This window comes from Myotis yumanensis, unplaced genomic scaffold (assembly GCF_028538775.1).
Source record: "Myotis yumanensis isolate MYYU_CA2020_CCGP unplaced genomic scaffold, mMyoYum1.0.hap1 SCAF_1, whole genome shotgun sequence".
NCBI classification, from domain to species: Eukaryota; Metazoa; Chordata; class Mammalia; order Chiroptera; family Vespertilionidae; genus Myotis; species Myotis yumanensis.
In genome coordinates, this window is record NW_027223752.1 from 69,788,916 (window position 1) to 69,816,906 (window position 27,991).

The 27,991-nt window shown below is 45.9% G+C and overlaps 1 protein-coding gene, 1 long non-coding RNA gene and 2 other non-coding genes across 4 annotated transcripts; 2 read left to right on the top strand and 2 right to left on the bottom strand.

Moving 5' to 3' along the window:
* Nucleotides 1–4,826: 4,826 nt before the first annotated feature.
* Nucleotides 4,827–27,976, top strand: TGM7 (transglutaminase 7). Its single transcript, XM_070404859.1, has 13 exons — nt 4,827–4,846; nt 13,485–13,667; nt 14,108–14,353; nt 15,078–15,196; nt 16,976–17,104; nt 17,185–17,362; nt 19,379–19,517; nt 21,047–21,150; nt 21,581–21,823; nt 25,045–25,371; nt 25,695–25,855; nt 27,174–27,307; nt 27,539–27,976. Exons 1-13 carry the CDS (start codon nt 4,837–4,839, stop codon nt 27,696–27,698), a joined length of 2,133 nt encoding a protein of 710 aa, XP_070260960.1. The 5' UTR covers nt 4,827–4,836; the 3' UTR covers nt 27,699–27,976.
* Nucleotides 14,536–14,659, bottom strand: LOC139001377 (small nucleolar RNA SNORA25). The gene has a single exon (XR_011469973.1). It is a non-coding gene; the product is annotated as a small nucleolar RNA SNORA25 (small nucleolar RNA).
* On the bottom strand, nt 22,657–23,757 carry LOC139003251 (uncharacterized). The gene is made up of 4 exons (XR_011470230.1): nt 23,686–23,757; nt 23,484–23,538; nt 23,156–23,308; nt 22,657–23,052 (listed from the first exon to the last, which is right to left on the bottom strand). It is a non-coding gene; the product is annotated as an uncharacterized lncRNA (long non-coding RNA).
* Nucleotides 24,108–24,214, top strand: LOC138999679 (U6 spliceosomal RNA). The gene has a single exon (XR_011469425.1). It is a non-coding gene; the product is annotated as a U6 spliceosomal RNA (small nuclear RNA).
* Nucleotides 27,977–27,991: the final 15 nt, after the last annotated feature.

Sequence of the window (27,991 nt, forward strand, 5' to 3'; positions counted from 1 at the left end):
AACAATCCTGTCACCTTTTTCCAGTTCATTCATTCTGGAATTCGCCTCTGTGGTTATATCAAACCATCACCACTCTCCTCAAATATCTGACTTCCCATTTCTCACCTCATAGTAAGCTGATGACTGGGCCTCTTGCTTCAATGGCAAAATAGAGGTCATCAGATCAAAAACCCCCTCAAATTTCTATCACAAACTTGCCTGCCCACCTTCCCTTCTTTACTACCTTTCCTCTTGCTACCATAGAGACTATATCTCTCCTCCATTTGAGGCAAATCTTTCCACCATCCTATGTCCAACTCACATAGGTTTCTCTTCCTGATATTTTTATTTTACTTAACATAAGGAAAAATGGAAGGCAAAATCTATCTTTTTCAGTGTATACTTCCACTAGTTTTGACCAACATATATATTTGTGTATATACTACCATTGCAATCAAGAACTGTTCCACCATCCCTCAGAACTCCCCCAGCCTCAGGACAACATATAGAAGGAGCTTAACCGTCCAGTCTCTCTCAGTTCCTAACACTCTGTCTGTTTCTCACATCCCACTGCCTCACTCATTTAGGTTATCTACCTGGCTCCTCCGATATTTGAGTTTGAGGTGCCTGGATTATTCATTCTCTTTCATGTATCTTTTTAACTAATCCCTTTCTACTCATTCTTTCCTATCAACACTTAATGATGCTCAGTTCTCTGACTAGTGAAAACTCCTCCTTTGACCTCTCCAGATGCTACCCTGCCCTCACAATCAAACTTCCTGAGTTGTTATTTGGGGATACCCTCAGTCAAATCCCCCCTTCTGGCCTAAAATTCTCGTGATACTCACCAGAAAGGTTGGGGGGAGGGGGAGGAAACAAACAAACAAACAAACAAACATAAAAGCAAGTTAAATCAAGATTTGCTGCATCTTTTTCAGATGATAAAGTTCTCATGTTGCCACATTTAACATTGCTTTGGGATTTTGGTAACTGGGCAAACCACCAGAAAGCAAGTGAAAGGAAGAATTGTGGGGGGCATACAGCTGAAAATGTGGTCAGGGTAAAATACCGTGGTGAACCATGTGAAGATCTTGGACTTTGGAGCAATGTAAGCCATTGGTGAGTTTAAGCAGGGTATGACCTAATCAGCTTAGGTCACATATCATGTTTTCAGTCCCCCTGAGAATACTCAAGCCAGTAGTATTGACAAGACTGAGTAAGACGGAGGCTGGTCTTAGCTTTGACCATTTCTCCATGGTCACGAATGTTTACTTGGACAGTTTAGCAGCACGTCTCGACACGTGTTTTTTCACTCTACATGAAACTCACATTCTGAAGGATCTTAAATATTACCATTAGTACCAATAAAACTGGCTAATGGTTGTATAGTTCTTTAAGGCTTCTACATGCTTCCACAAATCTATTTTTATCTAATCCGTAAAGTAGGAGTTGCATTGAGAATCAATGCTATTGGCCCCATTTTGTATGGGGGAGTGCTCTTATCAAGGCTTACTTGCCAAGCTCAGAAGGCCCAGGGCAGTGTCCTGAGCCAGGTTTTCCAACTCAGAAACCTGTGCTCTGTCCCTTTTGGTCACAGGGCCTTCATATAGCAGGTACCAAACAACTAATGAAATTTTGTAATATTTACAAGGATAAGTAAGAAATAATATGAATTTGGGGGAATGGGTGGAACTAATTAGTTCAATTTTGATCATGTTGAATTTGAAGTGACTACAGAACCTTCAAGTAGAAAACCCAGTAGACACATATAAGGGTGTTGAGCCAGGAAATGATTATATGTGTCTGTATTTATTTTAGGATGAAAGGTCCTCAGAACTTGCTGTCTTGTTGTGGGACGAATCTAGTGGATTAACCCGAGCAGAGGTTGGTCTATTATCATGGATGATTCTATGGTAAAAGAGCTTTTTTTTTGTTTTGTTCTGGAAATTAGATTGAAAACTTGACTTTACTGAGCACTTGACTTTTAGGAGAAAATCTATACAGTAAACAGAATATAATATAATCAGTCAAAGGACATAATTTGCAATACTTTGATGGATATTGAACATAACTTAATCACTTGATTGTGCCTTCGTTTTAAAATCAGTTGCTCAATATAGCTGCTGACCTAGGTTCCAGGTGGGGATGATAATCATGTGTGAGAGCTGATGTAGGTAGTGCTATGAAAAAAACTAGGAGTAATCCAAAGCTCAATTTCAAAGGTGATATTTAGGTTTAAAACTCACAACAGTAAAACTAATTTCAAAGTAGTGTAGGAAACACAGCTTTGTTTTCTGCAATTTTGAAACTTACAAGCCTCTGACCCTTTCTTTTTTCCTTGTTGAAAACAATTGTTTTATAAAGTGAGATTTGGTTGCTGCCAGCTTCAAAAACAACCCTAGCTTTCCCTTCCGTCCCCGCTTTGCCTTTGCTGTGTCCTTGGCCTAGAATGCCTTTCTTACACCATCTGTCTCTCTAAAATCCTCTTCATCCTTCATGACCAGTGGCTGGTCACATATCACAGTGCCTTTGTTGGCTCCTCCCTAGAACACCTACAGCAACTGAGCCTACTGCTCTGGGCAGTTTCCTCTGAAGAGGATAGTTGTGTGCTTTATCTTCATCAATAGATTCTTAGCTCTTCCTCTGGGTTAAGATTGGCTTTTAACTTTGTGTGCCTCAAAACTTCTAAAATGGTGTTGGCAACATGATAGTCATTCAATATTTGTAAAAAGAAGGAAGGAAGGAAGGAAGGAAAGAACGAAGGAAGGAAGGAAGGAAGGAAGGAAGGAAGGAAGGAAGGAAGGAAGAAAAGGGGTAGCAGGAATTGGGACAGTTAGTATTAATGAGGCCCTTAAAGTTGACCAAATAGAATTTTCTTTGGTTAACCCTAGATAATAATATGGTGGTTATTTTTGGAGAAACCTCTTTTCCCATTTAAGCCCCCAAGTGAAAATGGAAGGGTTGAAATAAACAAATAATATTTGAAATGTAAAAGCTTATTTTACAAGGCAAAAGTCATTACACTGTTAAGGCTATATTTTCAAATAGGATGGCAAATTGTTTTCTACGGATATGCTCCCATTACACAAGTTCTGTCTTTAAGATACACTATGATTGTAACTATGGAAAAAACCGACCTCAGTGGAGACAAAATAACAGGAAGGACACTTATCTAAATGTATTCCCCCCTCCGCCATTTATAAAAATGTATGCTAAAAGTATTTTTAACATAAATTAGGACTTTTATTACAAAGAGCTGTTTGTTTTTTAAATTCTGCTTTCATCAAAAGAGCATCTGTTTCTACTACAAGAGATTCTTGGATTAGTACCCAAAGTGTTATTTTTCTGAGTCGAAGTAAAGAAAATTTGGTAAAAATAAAGCCCCCAGAGTGCTCAGCAAACACTTGGTAATGAGCGCGTTTAGTGCATCTCACTGAGGACCGTTTTCTAAATACACTCAACGAATTAAGAAAGGCGGAGGATGCGACAGAAAGCTTTGCTTACAGTGGGAGCAGATAGTTTCTCTACAAATCACACAGGGCGTTAGGCGCCCCTTACATACCTTTGACAATGACCAGTAACTGCACTCCTATAACTACCTTTATGTTTTCCTTGCAGCACTATTCTTTTACCAAACTAAATTCTTCCTCCAAGAGTGTTGACTGGATACTCCTGCTTCTCTCTATTTAACTGTGAATCTGGTAAAAGACACATGTCCAGATCTCCAGCCATGCTCCTCCTACCCCTTTTCTCACTTCCTCTTATAATATTTTTTTCCCTCCCTGATTAAAAGCATCTTACTCTCCCAATGTGGAATTTTCTCTTTCTATTTTAATTCAGAAAAGTATGAATAAGGAAACCACAACCATTTACAATCTCACGGACCTTAGAGGATCACAGTTTATATTTTCTTCCATCTTGTAAAAATGGGTCTATCCATAGAAATAACATTTTTTACACCATTGACATAAACTGCACTGTTTTTGTATCCTGCTCCCCTCCACCCCACACACCCCACCAGTTAACATTATATCATGGTCATTTCCCCTCGTCAGTGGAAACTTTACCAACTTCATTTTTATTTTTTTAGAATATTTTTATTTATTTCAGAGAGGAAGGGAGCGGGAGAGAGATAGAAACATCAATGATGAGAGAGAATCATTGATCAGGCGCCTCCTGCATGCCCCACACTGGGGATAGAGCCTGCAACCCAGGCATATGGCCTGACCGGAATCAAACCATGACCTCCCCTTTCATAGGTTGGCGCTCAACCACTGAGCCATGCTGCCTGGGCCCCGACTTCATTTTTAATGAATAATTCACCATTTCAATGTACTTCATTTTTTTCTTCAAGATGCAAAGGTCTTTGGGTCCTAATAGGCTGTTCAAAGGCTTTTTCATGACCATTTGTGATGACCTTCCTGAGGGCAGCTTTGCCCCTTATTCTTATCTAGGCAACATGGAGTCATGCCTGACACCAGAATGAGCTGGTTTAGAGTGAATCTAGTTCCAAACCTTGAGGTGACGGGTGCAAAGGAACAGATCCAAACCAAGCTTTGCCTTCCATGCCACTTGAGTTTTCTCAGCTTAAAAAAAGAGGCCACAGAAACAAATCTTTTAGCAATTTTTTAAAAGGGTTTAGAAAGATTTCTTTTCCTTAAACTCAGATGCACCCGGAACAGTGGGAAAGCTAAGAGCAGGAAGAATACTAGGAGGAGGAGGAAATGGCAGCCCCACCCGACTCAGGATGGAAGGAAAGTTTCTAGTCAGATGACAGTAAAGGCTCAGAGAGGCAATTAAGTCTAGAATCTTAATACTGATTAGTTGAAGGGCCCTGGTGACAGAAGAAGGAGGAAGATGAAGCAGGGTGAGTGCTGGGAACCTAACTTTTCTAAAGTGCTAAGTCAAGAGAGCGAGATGTATAGAGAGGGCAGAGAGCGCACAGAAAAGATAGGAGGGCCTATATTGATGTGGATAGTTCATTGTATAATATGGCTTCTTTCTCCCAGTTCTTTACCTTCAGTCATTCATTTTGTTATGAATGGATTCAGTTTAACCCTGAAGCTTGGGGAGTCTGAGGTGGCCCACAAGGACCTTGACCTTAACCCCTTGGGGCCCTTGGTGCTTGAGAGGCCATTTCTGTGGCTGACCCTGGAGCTGTGGGAGGACCCCTTGGGTCCTAGACCTCTCTCCTGGTCCAATTTCTCCTCTGGCTCTCAGCTCCCCTCAAAGAGATGCTCTCCTGCCTTTGGGTTCTTTTTTGAGTTCCCTTAGAACCAATGCTGCTCTGCTGCTGGGAGTGAGAAAAAGGGTGGGCCAGCCTGGCAGGCTCATGGGAAGGGCACTAAACATGGATTATGTATTTTTTAAATTTGTGCTGTAAATTATACATCATAGAGTAGAATCTAAAAAACAAAATAATGAACAAACAAAACAGAAACAAACATAGATATATAGAACAAACTGATGGGTTGCCAGATGGGAGGGGGGTTGGATGAAAAAGGTGAAGGGGTTAAGATGTACAGATTGGAAGTTACAAAATAGCCACAGGGATGTAAAGTACAGCATAGGGAATATAGTCAATACTATTTTAATAACTACATATGGTGTCAGTTGGGTACTAGACTCGAAGGGCTCACTTTGTAAGTTATATAAATGTCTAACCACTATGCTGTACACCTGACTAATATAATATTGAACATCAACTGTAATTAAGTTTTTAAATTTTTAATAAAAATAAGAAATAAGTTACATATCATAGAAATTATTAGAAATTTGAGATGTACATGGTATTTTAATATAAGCCAGAGTTCAGTAGAGAAGGTTCAAGAGGCTTATTCATATGCTAGATTCCAGGGTACTTTTGTGCTAAATTCTAGGCTATTTTTCTTCCTTCAGTTATCCCCAACTAGAGGAAGCCTAAAATGTTATAGTATCTTTTAAAACACGATACTTCAATTAAATAAGTAATACACACAAAAATAAATGCTTGTTATAAAAAAGTTAAAAGTTCATATATTAGGATTTTAAAAAGACCAAGTCCCCCTTTACATACATATGTATTTCCAATCTGGCTTTTTTTCTCATAGGAAGAAAACTGTTAACAATTTAGTTAACTGCTTCCAAATAACACTAGGTTATATAAAATTATTTGTTTTTTACAATGAGATTACATAATATATTATCTAATGACTTGTTTTTTAAAAAGGTAAATCATATATCTTGGAAATCTTTGCATGCCAATACAAAGATCTGAAATAAATTATAGTTTTCAATTTTGGGTAGATAAGCATAATGTATTTAATAAATTTATTAATTAGTTTAATTTATTACTATGCCTTGTTCATGGACATTTAGATTGTTTCCAATATTTTGCCCTTATATACAATGCTGCAATGTGTGCAAATGTTTTTTAACTGAAAGATTTCTAAAAGAGGGACCATTGGATCTACTTTTAGTTTTGATGGATATTAGAGGGGAGAGAAAACTTAACTGTTTTCCCCTCTACCAATTAAGTTCATTGGCTGGGGACCTATAAATTAGACTAACAAGAGAAAAATAAATGGAAGTTTATTAACATGTGTATTGCAGATACACATGGGAACATTCAGTGATGAATAACTCAAAGAGTTGGTTAGAACTTGGGTTTACATAGCATCTTAACAAAGCAACAGTGGATTTTTAGAGAAGGGAAAGACAAAGGAAGAGGACTTTGAGTTTCTAGTGCAGCAAATCATAGCAAGGGAAACATATGGGGAAACTAATGGGAGATAGGACTAGTTATAAGCTTGGTATGTGGATTCATCTGCTGCTTCTCTGGGATGTTGAGGGTCCAGAGATCTCTCTGGTGATAACTTCTATTCTTTCTCTTAGAGAGGAGAGAGAGAACACATTTACAAGTTTATGTCCTCCTTTTAGACAAATGGGGGGAGGACAGCCCTTCTTGTATATGCTTCTTCTCAATTGCCTTTAGCTCAAAAAAAAAATCTTTATTTTTTGGAATGGCATATTCTGCTACCCTTCAATATCAATCAGTTTCTCTAAAAAGTCTGTATGAATTCACACTTCCACCATATGAGACAGTCTATTCCAGTGATGGCAAACCTATGACACGCGTGTCAGAGGTGACACGCGAACTCATTTTCTTGGTTGATTTTTCTTTGTTAAATGGCATTTAAATGTATAAAATAAATATCAAAAATATAAGTCTTTGTTTTACTATGGTTGCAAATACCAAAAAATTTCTATATGTGACACGGCACCAGAGTTAAGTTAGGATTTTTCAAAATGCTGACATGCCGAGCTCAAAAGGTTCGTCATCACTGGTCTAGTCCATATATAAAATAAGTTATTGGTATTTTTAAAAATATTTTTGAATGAATCAAAGATGGGGTCTCATTATTGCTTTCATTTTCATTTCTCTGATTATAGCAAGACTTAATATTTATAGAAACTTTAATATATTATGGACATTAATCCAGTGCTATATTTTCTGCAAAAGACCTAATGATTTAACTTGTGTAGCCAGCTGGGAACACTTTTATCCTGCCAGCAGCTATTTGCTGAGTACTGGGTGTCAACAATCAAACAATATAGTTAATTATGTAGACATTAAATAAAAATAATGGTTCAAAGAAACCTGTCAGTCTATGATTAACTGACAAGTAAGTGGCTTAGAGTCTAAGAAATTGCAGAGCAGCAGGAAGACCAGGTGGGCCCTGGGGCTGGTCTGCCCTGACAGGCTGGCATTTAGGAGAGGAGGCTGAGATGGAATTGTGGTTTTCATTGTGTTCTTTGGAACGCTAGGGCTCTGCAAAGAAGGGGGTGGGGGGCGGGAGGCGGGCCCCTCTTCAGTTCTTCCACCAGAGCAACTCCTCGTAGGTCTGTTTATTACATTTTCATTTGAATAAAACACCATATTCATTTACTTGAAAAAAAAGGGGGCTGGGGACTTCCAGAGCAGCCACACATGCCAGAAGAACTAGGTTCTGGAGTCAATTTGTCCAGATATAAGTGACAATTTTGCCACCTACTAGGTGGGTGACACTGAGAAAATTAACCTCATTGATCCTCTATCTGCTCATCTGTAATATGGAGTTAATAAGATCTCGCTGGGTATTTGTAGGAATAGGAGATAATGCATATAAATCCTTAATAACATTTAGTCAATATTAGCTAGATGCAAAACTTTTTTTACAGGTGTTAAGATACCTCCATGTTCTGAAATGTTTAAGAAGGATTCCATGGAGGGGGTGGATGCTGAGTTTTGCCTGAAGAATGGTTACAATGGGAACATGTAGAGATTGGGGAAGGGGCAGGGACCGTGCAGAGGTAGAGCTGGGCATGACCTATTTGGAGGCCACAAGTGAAGCAGAGTTTATTTATGGCTCTTGGGAGATAGGATGTTGGGACCACATTGTAGAGGGCTTTGAATGCTTGACTAAGAAGTTTGGACTTGAACCTTTAGGTAACAAAACCCTTTTTCTCTTGCACACTTAAAGAGGCACAGAGGCACTGCATAATCTCATCACATAGGAATCTTCCTGTGTTCTCACACAGATGGACCCTTTCACATTTTTTAAAAGGGAAGAAATAAAAAAGAATGAAGCATTTATCAAAGTCCCAAACTGAAAATACTAATGAGTAGTAGAAAAATAAAAGATAGTGACCAAGAAGGTGGACAGAGTGATAGAGGCAGGAGGAGGGAAGGAGCTGAGTCCACCTGACAGTGGGTGGCAGGTGCCAACTCTCTCCCTGCTGCCTGAGCCGGGGATAACTCATCTGTTGCCATCTCCACCTGGAGCTTCTCAGCCCTTCACCAGTAGCCTGATTGCCTAGGACATTATTGGCAGTGGATTCTTTTAATCGGCCCCAATCTTTATCCAAACCAGCTGTTTATTTGCCTGCCACATGCCCATGGACACCGGTGTCCCTTGAACACATAGGTTTTCCTCACCAACACCTTTGTGTAGGTCCTTACCTTTTGCCTAAGATGATTGCAATAGAGTTCGCACTGCTCTTCTCTTGTTCATTGTTTTTTTCCTCTGGTCTGGGCTACATACCACAGCCAGATTAATCCAGAAGTACAGCATAGATCATGCCACTTCTGCTCAAAAACTACCTTTAATCAAAGTAACACTTTCCCCTAAATACAAAAAAGATATGTGTTTAAGCTAAAGTTGGACAACCCAAAAGAACGCAAAGAGAAATTTCCCATAATTTTACCCTCTAAAGGTAATCTGTAACATATTTCCCATGTTCTTTGTCCTGTTTGTTGATTAAGTCAAGAAGAGAGGCACAAAGCTTGTGTATCTAACTCTTACTGTAAGAATATGTGTTGCACCGAACATCCATAATTTTTGTACACAAATTATGATTTTTTAAGGAAAAATTCCTAGAAGAGGAATTTATGGCTCCAAGGTATTTGTGTTTTAAGGCTTTCTTTTGTTTTGTAATACATTGTGATAAATTGCCCTCAGAAAGTCATAAATTGTATTCTCCCATCAAGGATAAGTGTACCCATTACTACCAAAGCCAATAGCAGCATCTTGGCCCTGCTACCCTCACAGACTCTTCTCCTTCTGTCCCCTCCAGCCTCACTGCCCTCCTGCCAGATCATTGTCTTCCTCCTTCATGCATGTGTCATGTATCCATTCAACAAACATCTCTAAGCACCCGCAAGGGGAGGCAGGAGAATGTGAAGGGTTAGGGGACAGGCTCCAGATTCTGTATTTGAATTCCAGCTCTGCCCTGCAACTTCCTGCATGTCAGGAACAATATTCACACCTCTATAGGAGTGGTTGTGAGAATGTAAATGATTTAAGTCATGTAAAACACTTCAGACAGTGCCTGACATGGTAAGTATTAAGTACAAAAGAACATTAGCTATAATTATCTGCAATTAGAAACCCTGTTCCATTCTAGGCAGGTGTAAAAGGTGGCCAAGGACTCTGCTTCCGTGGAACTAATTCTAGATATGATTGAGTGCTCTGCAGAAAATAGAGGGTGTTGAGATGGCAAGCGACCATAAGATGGGAGATGGGGCATCATCTTCAAAGGTCAAAGAAAGTCCGTGGTTACCTCTGAACCAAGACTCAAAGGGAGAGATAAAACGTTCCGTGAGAACCTGGCTGGTGTGGCCCAGTGGTTGAGTGTCAAGCTATGAACCAGAAGGTCAATGGTTCGATTCCCAGTCAGGACACATGCCCCGGTTTCAGGCTCAATCCTCAGTAGGAAGCGTGCAGGAGGCAGCTGATTGGATGCTTCTATCTCTCTATCCCTTTCCCTTCCTCTCCCTCTAAAAAATCAATAAAAATAAAACACCACCATATTATTCTTTTAAAAAATCTTCCACAACAGCAGGGCTGCCTCAGGTTTTGATCTCTCAGAGAACAAGAGCTTTGTATCTCAGAATGCATTGCAGGCAGAGGGCTGTTTTAATGTCTCTCTTAATTTTTTTTAATGCTGATAATACATGGGGATATATTTTGATCCTTTTTATATCCTTGTCTTTGTATTAATTAAGCACCAGGCGTCTTGTGGCTGGGGCTTACCTCTCCTCTCACTTGTTACTAACTCCATGGGCCAGTGGCCAAGTCAAGCCTTGTGGGCACTGACATGTTGTTACTCATTAATTCTGCTTGATTTCCTGCTTTGTGGAATCTCTTCCTCATCCTCTTGGCTTTTTCCCCTGCTCTTTTGAAGGCCCTCCCTTTGGTTCGCTGAAGTCATTGTCTTCCTGACATGAAAGGTGCTTCAGTGAGCCAAATGTGTAATTATATTAAGTGGGATAATAAAAAAGGAAACCTGAGCCTCCAATGGCGATGGGTTTTCTCCGTGCACTGCAACCTTGGGCACAAAGAGGAAGACCGCTTCCTTCTTCCTCCTCCCTTTCCTTCTAAACCAAGAGTCAGCCTGGGTCAAGGGAAAATGGACTTGGCTGCCCTTAGGACGATGCTCGGAGCTGTGGCCAACGGCCAGGAAAAGGCTGCCCCAGTCCTGGTCCTTCCGGCAGAAGTTGTCTTCACTGCCTGGGTGGGTGCCTGACCTCTCAGGATGGAATAGCCATTGGGCTCCATGTGTGCAGTGGAGGGGCTTTCTGGGGAGGCTCAGTAGATCCTGGGATGAAAATGTCAAGACCCTCAGGAACAAATGGTATGCAGCCAGTTTCCAACAGGATCTAGGCCAGTTGCTTTCCAACTTTTTAAAAAATATATTTTTTATTGATTTCAGAGAGGAAGGAAGAGGGAGAGAGAGAAACATCAATGATGAGAATCATTGATCAGCTGCCTCCTGCACGCGCGCCCTCTCCCCCTTACTGGGGATCAAGCCTGCAACCCAGGCATGTGCCCTTGACCAGAATTAAACCCAGGACCCTTCAGTCCGCAGGCCGACGCTCTATCCACTGAGCCAAACTGGCTAGGGTGCTTTCCAACTTTTTTATTATGGCCCACAATTTACATCATGACTGAGAGCAAACTCGAGTTTTTCCTGTAAGATACTGTTTGGCAGCATCCCCAGCCTCCACCCACTAGGTGCCAGTGGCAGCCTGTCTCCACATTGTGGCAACAAAAACATGTCTCCAGACATTGCCACCTCTCCTTCAGAGGACAAAATTTCCCCGGTGGAGAACCACTGACATAAATGAATGTACTGCTAGGGGGAAAAACCTAATAGATTTTTGTTGCCAGAAATACAATAAAAATCGCCAGCAAAAATAGCAAAGGGAATACAATCTGAGGATGCATTATCACTAGTACTAAGAGCAACCAATGATCCCTGAGTGCCAATTTTATACCTGCTGCTACGCTAAGGTCTTTGCATGTGAATCTTTACTTAATGCCCATATGAGCCCTATGAGGTAGGAATCCCATTGTCTCCTTTTTCACCCAAGGACACTGATGTCTAGGGACATTAAGTGACTCACTTGAGGTCTCACAGCCGAGGTGGTGAGTCTCATTCTCACACATTGTGCTATGAGAGTTTTTAGACTGTTCACTGAATACCCACACAGTGGCACCCCAGGAAGCAGTAGTCAGTGCCCTCAGACACTGGGAACATGGTTGAGAAGCAAGAAATAAGCTACAAGTAACCCTGAGGCTCCCATCTGTCTAGATTCCTACAGCAAGGACATGCCTGTAGCTGACGTCCCAGCCCCCAGTTAGCTCATTGACTTAATTCATAAAAAAGTCTAATTTGCTCTTTCTTTTATCAGCAGGCTAATAGAGTAGCTTATAGAAGACTAGAGGCCCGATGCATGACATTTGTGCACTGGAGGAGGGGGTGGTTCTCAGCCCAGCCTGCGCCCTCTTGCAGCCTAGGACCCTTGAGGGATGTCCATCTGCCGGCTTAGACCCAATTCCCCTGGGGATCAGGCCTAAGCCAACAGTCAGACATCCCTCTCACAGTCCAGGGCTCTTGCAGTCTGGGACCCCTCACTCCTTACTTCCCGCCTGCAGTGGAGGTGGGAGAGGCTCCCACCACTGCTTCTGCACTCGCCAGCCATGAGCCTGACTTCTGGCTGAGGGGCACTCCCTCTGTGGGAGCACACTGACCACCAGGGGGCAGCTCCTGCATTGAGTGTCTGCCCCCTGGTGGTCAGTGCATGTCATAGTGACCGGTCGTTCCACCGTTCAGTCAGTTTGCATATTAGCCTTTTATTATATAGGACTAAAGGCCCAGTGCACGAAATTTGTGCATGGGGCAGGGGAGGTCCCTTAGCCTGGCCTGCACCCTCTCACAATCTTGGACCCCTCAGTGGATGTCTGACTGCCCCTGACCACTTGCCTGCGGGATTGAGCCTAAACCAGCAGTTGGGCATCCCTCTCAAAATCTGGGACCACTGGCTCCTAACTGCTCACTTGCCTGCCTGCCTCATCACCCCTAACCACTCTGCCTGCCTGCCTGATAACCCCTAACTACTCTGCCTGCCTGCCTGATTGCCCCTAACCCTCTGCCTGCCTGCCTGATTGCTCCTAACTGCTTGCCTGTCTGTCTGATCGCCCTTAACCACTCTGCCTGCTTGTCTGATTGCCCCTAACTGCTCGCCTGCCTGCAGGATCACCCCTAATGGCCCCCGCCCACCACACGCGCCCCCCCCCCCCCCCCCCCCGCATGGTTTCATCCAGAAGGTCGTCCGGAAGGACATCCAGAATGATGTCCAGAAGGTCATTTGGCTGTCTGGTCTAATTAGCATATTACGCTTTTATTATTATAGATTGTTAACACAAGTGGCAAGGTTAAGTTTCAGTTACCCGGAAACGATTTGTTTTCTGGGACAGAGGTCACCGGGATCATCGTCCTCCCACTCTCAGGCCAGGACCTTCTGAATTCCCCTCTGAAGCTGAGCCCTGAAACCAGGGAGCAGGGTGGCAGAAGGCCTAAGATCTGGACAGGAACCTTGCCTAAGTCAGAGCCAGGTGCCGCAGAAATAATTGAGAAGCGTGGGGGGAGGCTGAGCCCAGGGAACCACGGCTGGGCGGTGACCTTGCCTCCCTCTCTCCCAGTGGCAGCCTTAGAGCTCAGGTCCGTGGACCTGCAGAGCCCCAGGAACAACAAGGCGCATCACACGCAGGAGATGGGCCTGAGGCGGCTCATCGTGCGCCGGGGCCAGCCCTTCACGCTCCAACTGCATTTCAACCGACCTTTCCACTTCGGGACCGACCACATCACCTTCGTGGCTGAGACCGGTGGGTTCACCCTCCCCAAGGCTAAGTCCACTTGTCGGGCACCTACCTCTCCTTCCTGAGCCTCCCTTCCTCTCTCTTCCTGGGATCCCCCAGGACCCCGTTACTGCTCAGCACCTTATTCGTGTTGTTAAGAAAAGATGTGGCCAGCTCAGCAAACTGATGTTGTGATAACAACTAACAACGACCAACCTTTAAATACACTACAGGCACTGTACTAAACTTCACACACATTAACTCACTTAATCCTCATGACGAAACTTTCAGGTGGGTACTATTATGATCCCGTTTTACAGATAAAAGACTGAGGCCCAGAGATCTTCCGTGGCTTCCCCAGTGGCAGTAAAAACCTTAAACCAAAAGCCATTAGCAGCAAGTGGTAGGAGAAGGTGAAGGTCACATAGACTTCGAACCTCACCTTGGGGTCATTCTTTCCTACACAGGACCCGCACCCACGGAGCTGTCAGGAACCCGAGCTACCTTTGGACTCACCCAGGCTCGACAAGGGAATGTCTGGAGTGCTTCTGACTTCACCATTGACTCCAACTCACTCTTTGTCTCCCTTTTCACACCAGCCAGTGCAGTCATTGGTCCCTACACTCTGAAGATAGACATCTCTCAAGGCCAGGGCTACAGCATGACTCACCCAGTGGGGACTTTCATCCTGCTTTTTAACCCTTGGAGTGCAGGTACAGCTTGCTCACAGGTGGTAATGCTAACCTGACCCATTGGGAATGTTCTACCTAGAAAGCCCGGAAGGAAAAATGCTGCGTAGCTATGCAAGACATTACCTAGTGCTCACTAAAATCATCTCTACAAGGGATTTTTAGTGCATGATGAAAATGTTCATGGTGTGATTTTTTAAAAAAAATCTTATATTTCCTCAGGAAAACATAGCACTATTGAGTATCTGTTACACCCTATGGAGAATTTCAATCTTAGGTCACAGTGTTACAAGAGCTTGGCTTTGGTCCCATAAGCTCTCTTTGAAATGTGTGATGTTCAGTGAAACAGATTAGGAGATGGAACACAATGTGATATGTAATTGTATTACACACACGTGCAGAGAAAGAGAGTGCCCAGAATACACCAAAATGTGTCTCTGAGGAGTGGGAAAGAGCGATTTTCATGGTCTTCTTTCCATCATCAGTGTTTTCCAAATTTCTACAACAAACTTGCTGCGTTTACAATCAGGAAAAGATAATTATTATTTTTTAAAAGCATACATTTTATATATCTGGCATCTAGAAAAACACATTCTAGACTTTTAAGGGGTCCACTCTTGATTTCTATTGCCATCAACCCATTGCTTCTCCTTTTTCCAGCAAGATACTTTCATTACCATTTTTCATTTTTATTACCCTGTTTTTTTGGTTCGGGGTTTTACCCCCTCTATTACTCTTACGTGTTCAGAGGATGACGTCTACCTGCCCAGTGAAATACTGCTGCGAGAGTATATCATGATGGACTATGGCTTTGTGCACAAGGGTCATGAACAATTCATCACCTCCCGGCCCTGGAACTACGGGCAGGTAACACTCCCCCGGGAAGGTGGGCTCACAAAGGCTGCTAACAAAACTCAGGGCGTGCGGTGCTGGACCAATTTCCCGTCCGGTGAGGGGGGCAAGGAAGGAAAGGGAGATGCCTTTCCCTCTTAGTTGTTAATATTATGAACAACTTAAACCGTAATCGAAGTGGGCGGGCTACTGTAGTGAACGTTCATGAACCTGCCTCTCAGTTTCAATAGTGATCAATTTATGGTGAATCTTGTTTCCTCTATCCCAGGGGTTTGCAAACTATAGCCCACGGGTCAAATGTGGCCCACTGTCTGTTTTTACATGGCCCACGAACGAAGCATGATTTTCACATTTTTAAATTGTTGAAAAAGAATTTAAAAATAATATTTTGTGATGTGCAAATTATATGAAGTTTAAATTTCAGTGTCCATAAATACCACATTATGTATTTATTTATTTATGTTAATCCTCACCCAATGATAATTTTCCATTGATTTTTAGAGAGAGTGGGAGAGAGAGGGAAAGACAGAGAGAAACATTGATCACATTGATTGGTTGCCTCCTCCTGCACGAGCCCCGACCAGGGCCCAGGCCAGGTAGGCGCCTGCAACCAAGGTATGTGTCCTTGACTGGAATCGAACCTGGGACCCTTTGGTCTGCAGGCCGACGCTCTATCCACTGAGCCAAACTGGCTAGGGCATTAAATACCATTGGAACACAGCTATGCTCATTCGTTTAGGTATCATCTGTGGCTCCTTTTGTGCTATGGGGGCAAAGTTACGTAGCTGAGACAGAGTCCCTCTCGTCTGCAAAGCCTGAAATATTTACTATTTGGTCCTTTACAGAAAAAGTTTGCTGAACCCTGGTCTATACTCCTCCCCCTTGCCCCACCTCCCCCAGCAGCTCATCACTGGATTTATTTTGAATCAAATAATAGTTACCATATCATTTAATTCAGTAATACTTCAGAATATAGCTCTAAAAGATGACTTTCTGAAAAACAGAATCCCACAATATATACAAAATGAGCAGCAATTCTTCAATAACATCAAATATCCAGTCAGTGTACAGAGCGGAGGACCTCTGGCTCTGGCCAACTTTTCTGCTCCCAACCACCAGCCACAGCTGGTGCAGCTTCTCTCTGTCCACACACCAGGAGGGAAGAGTCGGGGGAAGCAGGGAGCCCTATGGAGGAAGATCAGCGTCCCAGTTCTTCAACTGTGACAACCTGTGTACTTTTTTGGAAACTGAGACAAATGCCAGTGCATTTGGCAGCCAAAAGGACTGTGACATGTCACAAACATGCTATAAACGAATTCACTGGCTTCTCCTGTGCTGAACCTTCTACCTGATTTAAAGGCTCCCCACACGCCTCTCTCTCTCCTCACAGGCCTTGCCCTATGTTTATCCATCCGATCTTTTCCCACAAGTCCTGCAGAAAGGAGACTCTCCAGGCCCCTGACCTTGGTACCTGCCATGCTCAAAAACTCCCCGCCTCTCTCCCTGTCTACCTCACCCTTCCAAGCCCACCAGCTCCAATAGCCTTCTCTGATCTCTTCAGCCAATGAGCATCTTTCCTCTCTGAACTCTCTTTGTATTTCCCACCAACACCACCCGGGTCAGTGTCGCAGAATTCTCATTTTGATTTATAAGCTCTTCCAAGGCAGAGCCTTGTCTGATATGAAGCCCCACCCCCCTACACACCTTCCCTAGAAGTCTGTTACTTCCTTGAAGTTTCAGCATTTTAGACGTTTTCAGTCCTTTCTTTTTTTCTCCCTTGCACTCACTTGGAAGTTTGAAGAGGACATCATAGACATCTGCTTTGAGATCCTGAACAAGAGCCTGTACTTCTTAGAGGACCCATCCAAAGACTACTCGCAGCGGAACGACGTGGTGTACATCTGCAGGGTGGTGAGCGCCATGGTAACGACAGAAACTTCCCCGCCAGGGCAGTCGGAGCTTCCCCTGGGCACGATGGAGACCCACCCATCTGTCCTTTGCAGATCAACAGCAACGATGACAACGGCGTGTTGCAGGGGAACTGGGGCGAGGACTACTCCCGGGGGGTCAGCCCGCTGGAGTGGAATGGCAGCGTGGCCATCCTGCGGCAGTGGTCAGCCAGGGGCGGGCAGCCTGTGAAGTACGGACAGTGCTGGGTCTTTGCAGCTGTCATGTGCACCGGTGAGTGAGGGGAGATAGAAGTGCAGAATCGCTTATTCAATCTTCACGATAACCCTTCCAGGTCGGGCTCTGATATCTCTGTTCTCACTTGAGCTGACTGTGGCTGGCCCACAGCCCCTAGCTCAGGAGCGGTGGGCACTCGGCTCTTAACCCGCACGCTCTGTCGTCTTGAGGAGTCCTGCACATCCCTGCACGAGGGAGGTTGACCTGTTGCCATCACCCCACAGTGTCCTTGACGGAGCTTCTTTCTGCTACCTGCTTAGGTTTCTCGGCTCCAGGTGAGCCTGGAGTCGGGACAGGTTGGGGAGAGCGGTTCTCACCCGTAGGCCGAGTTGGAAGCTCCCAGATATTTTCAGAGACATTCTTGAGGAGCTACCATTAGAGATTTGCTACTTTGCTAACTACCCTGAAGGCGCATTGATGGTCTGTGCCTTATCAGTTATTTACAATTTAATGCAAAGTCATTGCTCAGGTTATCTATCAAGAGGAGGGTGCCTGCCTGTCTTCCCCCCGTGCAAGGCAGGCGCACCTTACACCGTGCTGCTGGCCACTCTGGTGCTCAGCAAACGTTGGCTGAACTCTTGGGCTGACTCTTAGAGAATGAGGGAGCACAGAATGGACAGAGACAGGGAACAAAGACAAAGTTCCAGGTTTTCCTGAGAGAGGCAGCATAGGTTGGCAGCTATGTGTAAGAGAGGTTTAAATCTGAGTGTTCAAATCAAGTGACCTCGCGTTACTCATCTGTTTTCACTGTAAGATGCTCAGGACGGTGCCAGCATTGAATAGAGTCAAATTCACCCTGGGGTGGCGAGGCAGGTATCATGGAGGAGGGCTCGGGCCGTTAGACCCTGAGATGAGCAGGAGAAGGTCTAGGTCTGCGTCCTTGCTCCACCTCTGAGCCTGTCGTCACTCCCAGGCCCAGAGTTCTGGGGCCACTGAGCAGGGGCAGAGCCCTGGTCTAGCTCTCCTCCTTGCGAAGCGTTTGTTAAAAGCCCAGGAGCTATGCTGGGGGTGGACAGGTGATTGAAGACAGGTGGTGCTCTTTGGGCTCTTGAATAAATTGAAACAAAAGGATTGGTCACTCTCAATAGTCCTTTTACGTTTCAAAGGGCTGTAATCCTCTGAGTGGCTTTGTCTGAGCAAATGATGGGATAAACCTGCCCTCTCTGGAAGGTCACACCTGGCTCTTGGATTGATTTCATCTGGCCCGGGGCAGGTGTGCAGGTGTGTGTGTGGTGGCAATCGTGGTGGTGTACTGCCCACTTCGTGTGACTCGATTTGTGAAATCTTAACTCAGCTTTAAGAAGCCTTTGCAGCACTACCTTGACGGCCACAAGAGGATGCTGTTGCCTTAACAAAGATGGCCATTGCCTCATGGTACTTGCAGGTTCCCTTTGTCTTAGATATCTTCCCCTTGTCTCTATAAGTCTATCTTTGCTCTTCCATCCATTCTCTGATTTGTTTCTTACCTCCGCCAAACCCTTGTCTTTCTGTGGCATTACAGATCCAGAACTTCAGGACTGAGAATCATCTGGCTCAATTCCTCATTTTGTTTCATACAAGGGGACTAAGGCCTTGATGAGCTAAGCTACTTAGCTAAGGTCACACGGCTTCTCTTCTGAAACTGGCCACGGCACTAAAGTTTTTAATTTTCTTTTCAAATTATAAAATGTTTTAGGTCCTCTGTTTTTAATTTGGGAAGCTGATGACTGGGAAAAGCCCTAAATGATAAATTGAGTTGTTAATTGTTATCAATTGTGACCCTCAAATGATCCTCCCCTCCCCAGACTCCACCCCCCTACCCCATGCCTAGTAGGAGGGAAACCATCGATAGGACAGGTAGCAGCCAAGTTTGGGGGCTTGGGTGTGGTGCTCTGAGGATGAAGGAGTTACAAGTATGGATCTGCAAGAATCTTTGCCTTCTTTCTCTCCTCCAGCTAGAAAGGTAGAAAGTGTGCCTGGCATACCAGTGATTATTTGGCTTCCAATGATTCTCCATGCTTTTCTTCTCTTTAGTAATGAGATGCTTAGGTGTTCCAACCCGTGTTGTTTCCAATTTCCGTTCTGCACACAACGTGGATGGGAACTTGACCATAGATACCTACTATGACCGAAATGCAGAAATGCTGTCAACTCAGAAACGAGACAAAGTATGGTAAGGGGCCAACAGATCTCTGCTCTGTCCGCAGGAGGGTAGGGGAACGCTGACCTGGTTCTCTCCAGCTGGAGGCAGTATTGCCCTGTATGTTGTTGCTGATGCTCAGAATAAGTTCCCAGCCCAGGAGACTGTTCTGGCTAATTAGGTCATCACATCAAACTCATTTCAGAAACAGAAGCCTATGGGAGAACATTCTGAAACCGGCAACCAAATGAATGACCGATTGTGCCTCTAAATTCTGAATTCAGAGTCTGCACTCATCTTACTCTTCCTATTTTGGGTCTTTCTGTTTGCACTGCTCTGTTTTCCCCGTCAGGGCAAAGCTTAGCAGAGCCACCTGCATGGTTCCTTCAGTCTCTCTTGACTTCTCCTCCTCCCTGCCTCACTCCCTCTGTTTGTGTGCTCGCATGCATGCACGTGTGCTTGTCCAGGCCTTAGTCTCCTGTGTCTCTGGGTGTCCTTTATTTTTGTATCTTTAGTCTCTTCCTGCTTCCTTTCTCTTCTGCTCTACCCCAAATCCGATTTTTTTTTTTCCAGCCAGTTTCCAGGTAAGACCTTTGAGTTGCATTGAGAACTAGCTGCTGTCCCTCTCTGAGCTCCTAGAGCAGTGATGGCGAACCTATGACATGCATGTCAGAGGTGACACGTGAACTCATTTTTTTGGTTGATTTTTCTTTGTTAAATGGCATTTAAATATGTAAAATAAATATCAAAAATATAAACCTTTGTTTTACTATGGTTGCAAATATCAAAAAAATTCTATATGTGACACGGCACCAGAGTTAAGTTAGGGTTTTTCAAAATGCTGACACGCCGAGCTCAAAAGGTTCGCCATCACTGTCCTAGAGGCTGAAACTTCTTAAATTCAAGAAGCAGGAGTGTATCTGAGAAGAATCTGTCACTCCTGTAGAATTCTGTCTGATTCATAGCCTGAATCTAATCATGATGTAACACCAGACAAGCCAAAAATGAGGGCCACTCTGGTAAAACAAACCAACACTCTATTCAAATTTCGATGTAATGAAACAAAGGCTGAGGAACTGTTCCAGATTAAAGGAGACAAGGAATACTGGACAACTATGCAATGTGTGATCCTGGCCTGGGTGGAAAGAATGCTACAACTATCATTAGGTCAACTGACAAAACTGAAATATAGACATAAATTAGGTTTTAAAAACATTGTGTCAATATTAAATGTATGAGGTAAGGGAAGATCCCTAGTCTAAGGAAATATACACTGAAATAAAAATTTATATATATATATATATATATATTCCATATCTGTACTGAAAGAAAGGCAATGATAAAGCAAATAGGGCAAAATGTTAACAATCAATGAATTGGTTAGATGGGTGTTCTTTGTACTATTTTTGTAACTTTACTGTAAGCTTGAAATTACTTCCAAATAAAAAGTTTTTTTAAAAAAATAGGAGAATGAGGATATCAAGCACTCAGTATAGCCTGGTGTCTCGTACCTGGCAAATTTGCTGGAATGTGAGTGCTGGCCGCCTTCTTTCTTTCTGTAGGAATTTCCACGTCTGGAACGAGTGCTGGATGATCCGGAAAGACCTCCCCCCCGGATTCAACGGGTGGCAGGTTCTGGACCCCACACCCCAGCAAACCAGCAGCGGTGAGTGAGGACCATGGTGGAAGGCTTTGTGGAAAGGCCGATCACGTGACAGGACACGTGAGCAAAAGGCCAGAAAGAAGAGGTATTTCCCCCACTTTATCCCCTTCCCAAAGTCAAAGCAGAGACAACTGTGGGTCAGGGGTCTGACTTTGACATTGACAGCTGGGCCACCCCGATAAATCACTGGACCTCTCAGTTGCTTCCTCACCTGTAAGGTGGGGAGGAGGATGCTGATTGCTGCTTCACAGGGGCGGCAGGCGGTGGGGGTTGGGGCTGTGAGGCTCAGCTGAATTAATGGGAACTGGAGAGTGGCCTTCATGCCACTGCCCCTCCCTGTCCCATCTCCCTTCTTCCCACAACCCCAACCAGCGCCCCTGGTCCAGGTGTCAGCAGCCAGGCTAGCCTGCCACAATGCCTGTTCCCCGCACAGGACTGTTCTGCTGTGGCCCTGCTTCCGTGAAGGCCATCAGAGAAGGGGAGATCCACCTGCCCTATGACACCCCATTTGTGTATGCGGAGGTAAATGCCGATGAGGTCATTTGGCTCTTTGGGGATGGCCAGGCCCAGGAAATCCTGGCCCATAACACCAGTTCCATCGGGAAGAAAATCAGCACCAAGTTGGTAGGATCAGACCAGCGCCAGGACATCACCGGCTCCTACAAGTACCCAGAAGGTACCCAGGGCCCGGGGGACTTGGGAGGAAGGTGGTATAACCTCCTTTGTGCTACCTCCCAATGGGAATGGCTCCCACGGCAGGGTTGCTGGGTGTAGCCAATAAAAATACAGGGTGTCCAGTTAAATTTGAATTCCAGATAAATTCAGATAAACAAATATTTTATTAGTATAAGTATGTCCCAAATATTACATGTGAAATTCTTATACTAAAAATTATTTGTTGTTTATCTGAATTCCAAATTTACTTGAAAGTCCTTGATGTTACCTGGCAACTGTATCCTAGGGTCACATCACAGACTCCTTCTGTCATGGCAGTGGGGGTGGCAGCAAGGGGAGAGGTAGATGCATAAGAAGGGAAAGGGCTCCGGGGCCCGTGGAAGGGAGGGAGTAGATGTCCCCGTGGAGAAGGCTCCCAGGTAGAGTCAGGCCACCTAAATACTACTCAAGGGCTTGCTCTGTTCCAGCTGGGTAAGTTTGGACACCTTCTTACTATCCCCTTGCCTCTACTTTCTCATCTATGAAATGGGTTAACAGTATTTCAGAGGGCTGATGTGAGGGTTAAGTGAGTTAATACCCAGAAACTACTTGGAACAGTGCCTCTGATGCACAGTAAATGTTCTAGAGAAGTCCAGTTTGGGGTAGTTGGGGTTAAGACTGAATGTTGAATAGCCCATAGGGGGGCAAGAGCTGAAGCTTTAAAAGGCTTGAGCATAAAAGGCTTCTCTCTCCCCCCAGCATCCTTACTTCTAAAATACTGGGTGTCCCCCCAAAATGTATACACACACTTTGTTTTTTTGTTTTTTTTCCAAGATGTTAAATTTTAATGCCTCTAGCACATTGTCCTAGTTGGGGCTTTCAATACATGGCTAGCCCGACAAGACAACATTCAGAAAATACCCGGAAAAGAAACACCAGCCTATATTCGGAGATGAGGGTAGGTGGAGCTATTTTCTTATCCAACTTGATTCGACACAAATAAATGCAGCTGAAGGGTAGCCCCCCGTGAGAGGGGTGGGTGGAGAGCCAGCACTCAGGGCCAACATGCAGTGGCTGCAGAAGAACCTCTTAGCAGGAAGGAGACAGATGTTAGCTCCTGTGACCAAACTGTGGACTGGGGCGCATGATCCAGAGACTCAAACCGCATCAGCACTCTTCCCTCATTTCTTTGCCTGGTTTTGTTTTCTCGGTTTTCTTCCTCCGGGCACAGAACTCGGACACCAGGTGCCTCTAGTTTGCATCGTTAAAGCACAGGAGCCAAGGGTTAAAAGTCAACCAGCTCTACCTGCACCGTCCATCCGTGTATTCCAAAACCATTAAGTGAAACACTTACGAGAAGCTTTGTAGCGAAGGGGTCAAGCGGGGGACCTCCCCTGAACCCCCGGTTCAGCCCGACATCGCCAGCGCGACACTAGGATGCGCCCCAGCAACGAACCGCAGGCCGACAACATTCACCCAGGCTCTCGCTGGGCACTTAGACCCATGACTTCCCAAGGAACATGTAAGATGGAGAGATAGACATTATCAGTAAGAAATGGGCCAAATGCAAGAATTGTGACGCCGCACAGGGCAAATATCCAGCTTCCCCACCAGGGCAGGAAGAGAGACGGGGAGGGTGCCGTCGGAGAATGAGAGACCTAAAGGACGAAGTGACCACTTACAATGCGGTAAACTGGACTTCGCTTGGATCCTCGGCAAACCAACAATAAAAGGCATCTTTGAAACAGAGAAATTTGAACGTACAGTGAATATTAGGTGATATTCAGGAATTACCCTAACTTTTCAAGGTGTGATAATGGCTGAGCAATTACTTATTTTTTCAAAGATACTCATCAGAGGACATTTAAGTGGGAAACAACTTGCTTTGGAAGTATGGCGTTGTCCATACTGGCCCAGCCTCCACCACGGTCGCTTCGAGGACCGAGCCTCTCCCGCTTGCTGCGACCTCGAAAGCGCCGCGCGCAGAGCCGTGGGCGGTGCTCGCCGCTGCCCGCCTGCCCCGCCCACCCAGCGCCAAGGCCTGACGACTCTCAGCCCCGCCTTGCGCTCATTACCCAAGGTGCCCCGGGAGCTCATTTGCATGTCCCGCGCGACAGGTGAACCCCGCAGCTCAATCGCAGCCTAGCTATCACCGAGACCAACACGCGAGCCTCGGGAGGGGATCCCGTGGCATCAAATTCCCCTAACCTTTCCGAGGTCACCGCCAAAGGACGCGACCTAGTCACCGGAACTTTAAAGGAAGAAGCTTGCCGGGCCTTAAATACTTGGCGGGCGAAGGTAGTAGCGTGCTCGCTTCGGCAGCACATATACTAAAATTGGAACGATACAGAGAAGATTAGCATGGCCCCTGCGCAAGGATGACACGCAAATTCGTGAAGCGTTCCATATTTTGCGCCCCGCTCTTGTGGGCTGGGAAAAGATGAGTCAAAGCACAAATTGTGGCTCTCGGAATCCGTGACTTTTGCGCTGTAAAGATATCCGTGTAAGGCACTCTGTGAAATGAATGCAATGCAGAGGTCCACACTTTGAATAATTATAAAGACAGCGCTTATTAAAACACATTTCATTGCCCTGACTGGTTGGACTGGTTGGCTCAGTGGATAGATCGTCGGCCTGCGGACTCAAGGGTCCCAGGTTCGATTTCCGGTCAAGGGCACATACCTTGGTTGCGAGCACATCCCCAGTAGGAGGTGTGCAGGAGGCAGCTGATCGATTTTTCTAACTCTCTATTCCTCTCTGTAAAAAATCAGTAAAAACAATAAAAATATATTTAAAAAATACATTTCATTTTCAAAATTGAGCCATCAGTTATTGAAGTGTGTATACATATTGGGGGGGGATAACCTATATTTTAGAAGTGAGGATCCTGGGGAGAGAGAGAAACCTCTGGGTTTGATGATGATGATAGTGATGACAGTGTCAATATTGATGACAAAGAACAATTCATTTAACCCAAAATTTTGGCAACTCTATGAAGTAAGGAGGTAGCCCCAGGTTACAGATGATAGGACTGAGCACTGAGAGATTAAAGGCCTATGATGGAGGAAGGATTTAAACCCAGCACCAAGCAACGCCAATCCCCTTGTTCTCAGCCATGATGCTGTGTTGCCTCGCCACAGCTCTTCCTGTGGTTAGGGATTCAGGAGGGGAGCTGTGAGTTGTCCGGTGGCTCGTTTTTCAACCTCTCCCTCTGATGTCTTTCCTGTCTCTTCTTTCCTCCAGGATCTCCCGAGGAGCGCTCTGTGTTCATGAAGGCATCCCGGAAAATGCTGGGCTCCAGGAGGGCCTCTTCCCCCTTCCTGGATCTGCTGGAGTCCGGGGGCTTCCGGGATCAGCCAGCGTTGCTGCGGCTTCACCTGACCAAGACCCCCGAGTGGGGCCAGGACCTGCTGCTGACGCTGCACGCCAGGAGGGTGCCCCACAGAGCCCACCCCCGGGGGTCCCTCAGACTGGAGGTGCGCTTCTGCGCGCAGGCCCTGCTGCACAAGGGTGGGACCCGGCAGCCCCTCTGGAGGCAAATAGTGCACTTGAACCTGGACTTTGGGGAGGGTGAGTATGAGGCAGGCCTGGAAAGTTATCTACAGGACGAGGGGAACTTTGGGGCCATGAACAAAGCTGGGCTGGACCAGCCAGATCACACAGAGACCCCCACATCCCCCACATACACACACACCTCTGATGCCATCCCACCAGGTGACACCTAGCAGCGACCTCTGGGTGCAGTAGGGGCAGGGTAAGCCTGCTCTCTGTCTCTCTCTTACATATATACGCACAGACACTTTCACACCCATCTAGACTCACACACAGTTCCTGCTCCCGCCTCGTTCTGAGACCCGTTCCCTAGACTCAAGGTGTCTTTTATCTGTGCTTAGAGATACAGTGGCCGCTCTTGCTACCCTACAACAACTACAGAAACAAGCTGACCGATGAAAAGCTGATTCGCGTGTCTGGCATCGCGGAGGTGGAGGGGACCGGGAGGTCCATACTGGTCCTGAAAGATATCTCTCTGGAGCCTCCCCACTTATCTATTGAGGTAAGGCATCTGGACACAGACGGGACCCAGGGGCTCTCTGACTCACCCAACCCGGGGGCTGGGGGGACAGCAGTGAAAGAGACATAGTCACTGTCTTGACACCAAATGGATGATCAAAGTGCGGTATGGTGTGAGAAGCGCAGTTCTGTGCTCTGTAGGAAGCGCACGAAGGCTTCCCAGAGGAGGCGACGTTTTACAGAAGATCAAATGGAATGTAGGCTATAGGAAGACACTACACAGAGAGAGAGACGAAGGCATTCTAAGTGAGGAAGTAGCTTTGCAGAGGCAGAGGCAAGAAAGGCAATGACCGGGAGATGGAGTGGAGGAGAGAGATTTGAGAGAGACCACAAGTCAAATTCTAAAGGCGGCTATTGATAAGATGCGGGTGACAAGGAAGAGGGGAGCAAATGAAAGATGAGCCTCAGATCTCAAGTTCAGAGGCTTGAGTGGCTGGCGAGGCCATTGGACCGGGAAGGAATACAGGTGATGGAAGGATACATGGAGGAGGGCCGGGTATTCCCCGCCTCCTGTTACCAGGACTTCCTTCCCCTGAAGCTCCTTTCCCCACCTTCTCCTCCTGCTCTGAGAAACATCCCCTCAGCCCAGTCCCAACCTGGCTTTGCACCTGGTGGCTTCCCAGCAGCACACCAAGCCCCACTGAAAACGAGAACTGAGTGACTCCATGTCAGAAACCACCTGGCCGCCTGATGGTTTTCACCCGGGCATGCTGCCCGGCAAGTGACGTCAGGCGGCCTCCGCAAATGGTGGGCAGGATCACAAGAGCAGGCAGCCTGGTGCCTAGGTGAGAGCCTGCCCGTTACCTGAAGCCTGGCGACAGCAGGATCCGATGCCAGTTGGCTATTGCATGGTCCCCATAGGTAAGGGACCTGGGGATGATGTGTGTGCCTATGCTGGGTTCCTGTTCCTTTTACCTGTTCTACTTTGACACCCTCATCAGAATACAAGGGACATGTTTCTTTTTAACACAGCATTCCCATAGCCACAGCCACCACCAGCTGGTTGGAGCTGGCACTTACACTGAAAGCTAATTGCCATCCGGATCTAGATGGTAGAGAGGGAAATAAGATTTCAACTTGGTGCCAATTCCCAATTGATGGTGGCTTCTTTCTGAGACAGGCCAGGGTGTGTGTTAACCTTGGATACTCTCATCTCACATTCTTTTCTCCCAACTGCAGTGTCTTAGCTCTAAATAAACAGTCCCTGGTGGTCAACAGAGGGATGGGGGAGTGAGGTTACTGAATTGGAATGCAGAAATGAGGTCAGTTGCCCACAATATCCCCGTCCTCTCTCCACACAGGTGTCTGAGAGGGCTGAGGTGGGCAAGCCACTGAGAGTCCACATCACCCTCACCAACACCCGGACGGTGGCTCTGAGTCACTGCACGATGGTGCTGGAGGGAAGTGGTCTCATCCACGGGCAGGTTTCAAATGAGTAAGTGCCATCGTCTGTTAAGAGGTTCCTCGTGGGGTCACAGGATGGTCCTCAGCCTCCTGGATGGTGCCTCTGTGCACCCATATCCACCCCCCCCCCCCGCCCCCTCCTCAGGGAAGGTTGTCTCTGTGCTGTGGGGGAGGTAGGAGGTGCTTGCCTTCCAAGGCGGGTAACCAGGTTACCCACTGCAGCCACTCCTCAATGCTCTAACAAGCTCTTTTTTACTTTCAGCCTTGGGACTCTGGTGGCAGGACACACCATCCAAATCCAACTGGACCTCCACCCCTTCAAAGCTGGGCCCCGCCAGCTACAAGTCCTCATCAGCAGCAACGAAGTCAAGGAGATCAAGGGTTACAAGGACGTCTTCGTAGCAGCAGCCAGGCCTTCCTGACATGCCCACCTCCCCCCAGGAACGCTCCCTACCCTGATCCAATTTCCTGATGCCCTCCTAGTACCCCCTACCCCTCCCCAGGTCCCACTCTGTTCTCCTGATGCCTGCACCCTCAGCCCCTCCTCAAGACCACCCCTCCCCTTCTGACACCCTCCCTGGCCCCTTACAGTCCTTCCCCTGCCCCTGCCCCCATGACCTCCCGGTCCCCTCCCTGTCCCACCTGACTCCTGAAGGGGTAGTGTTATCTGTGCTCCTTCTCTCTCCTCTTCCCTGCCTGCCTGGGGGTATATGAA

Coding starts and splice junctions, on each gene's coding strand:
- TGM7 (XM_070404859.1), top strand. Junction 17,105..17,184: donor GCAGGGTGGTGAGCGCCATG/GTAACGACAGAA, acceptor TGTCCTTTGCAG/ATCAACAGCAACGATGACAA. Junction 17,363..19,378: donor TGCAGCTGTCATGTGCACCG/GTGAGTGAGGGG, acceptor TCTTCTCTTTAG/TAATGAGATGCTTAGGTGTT.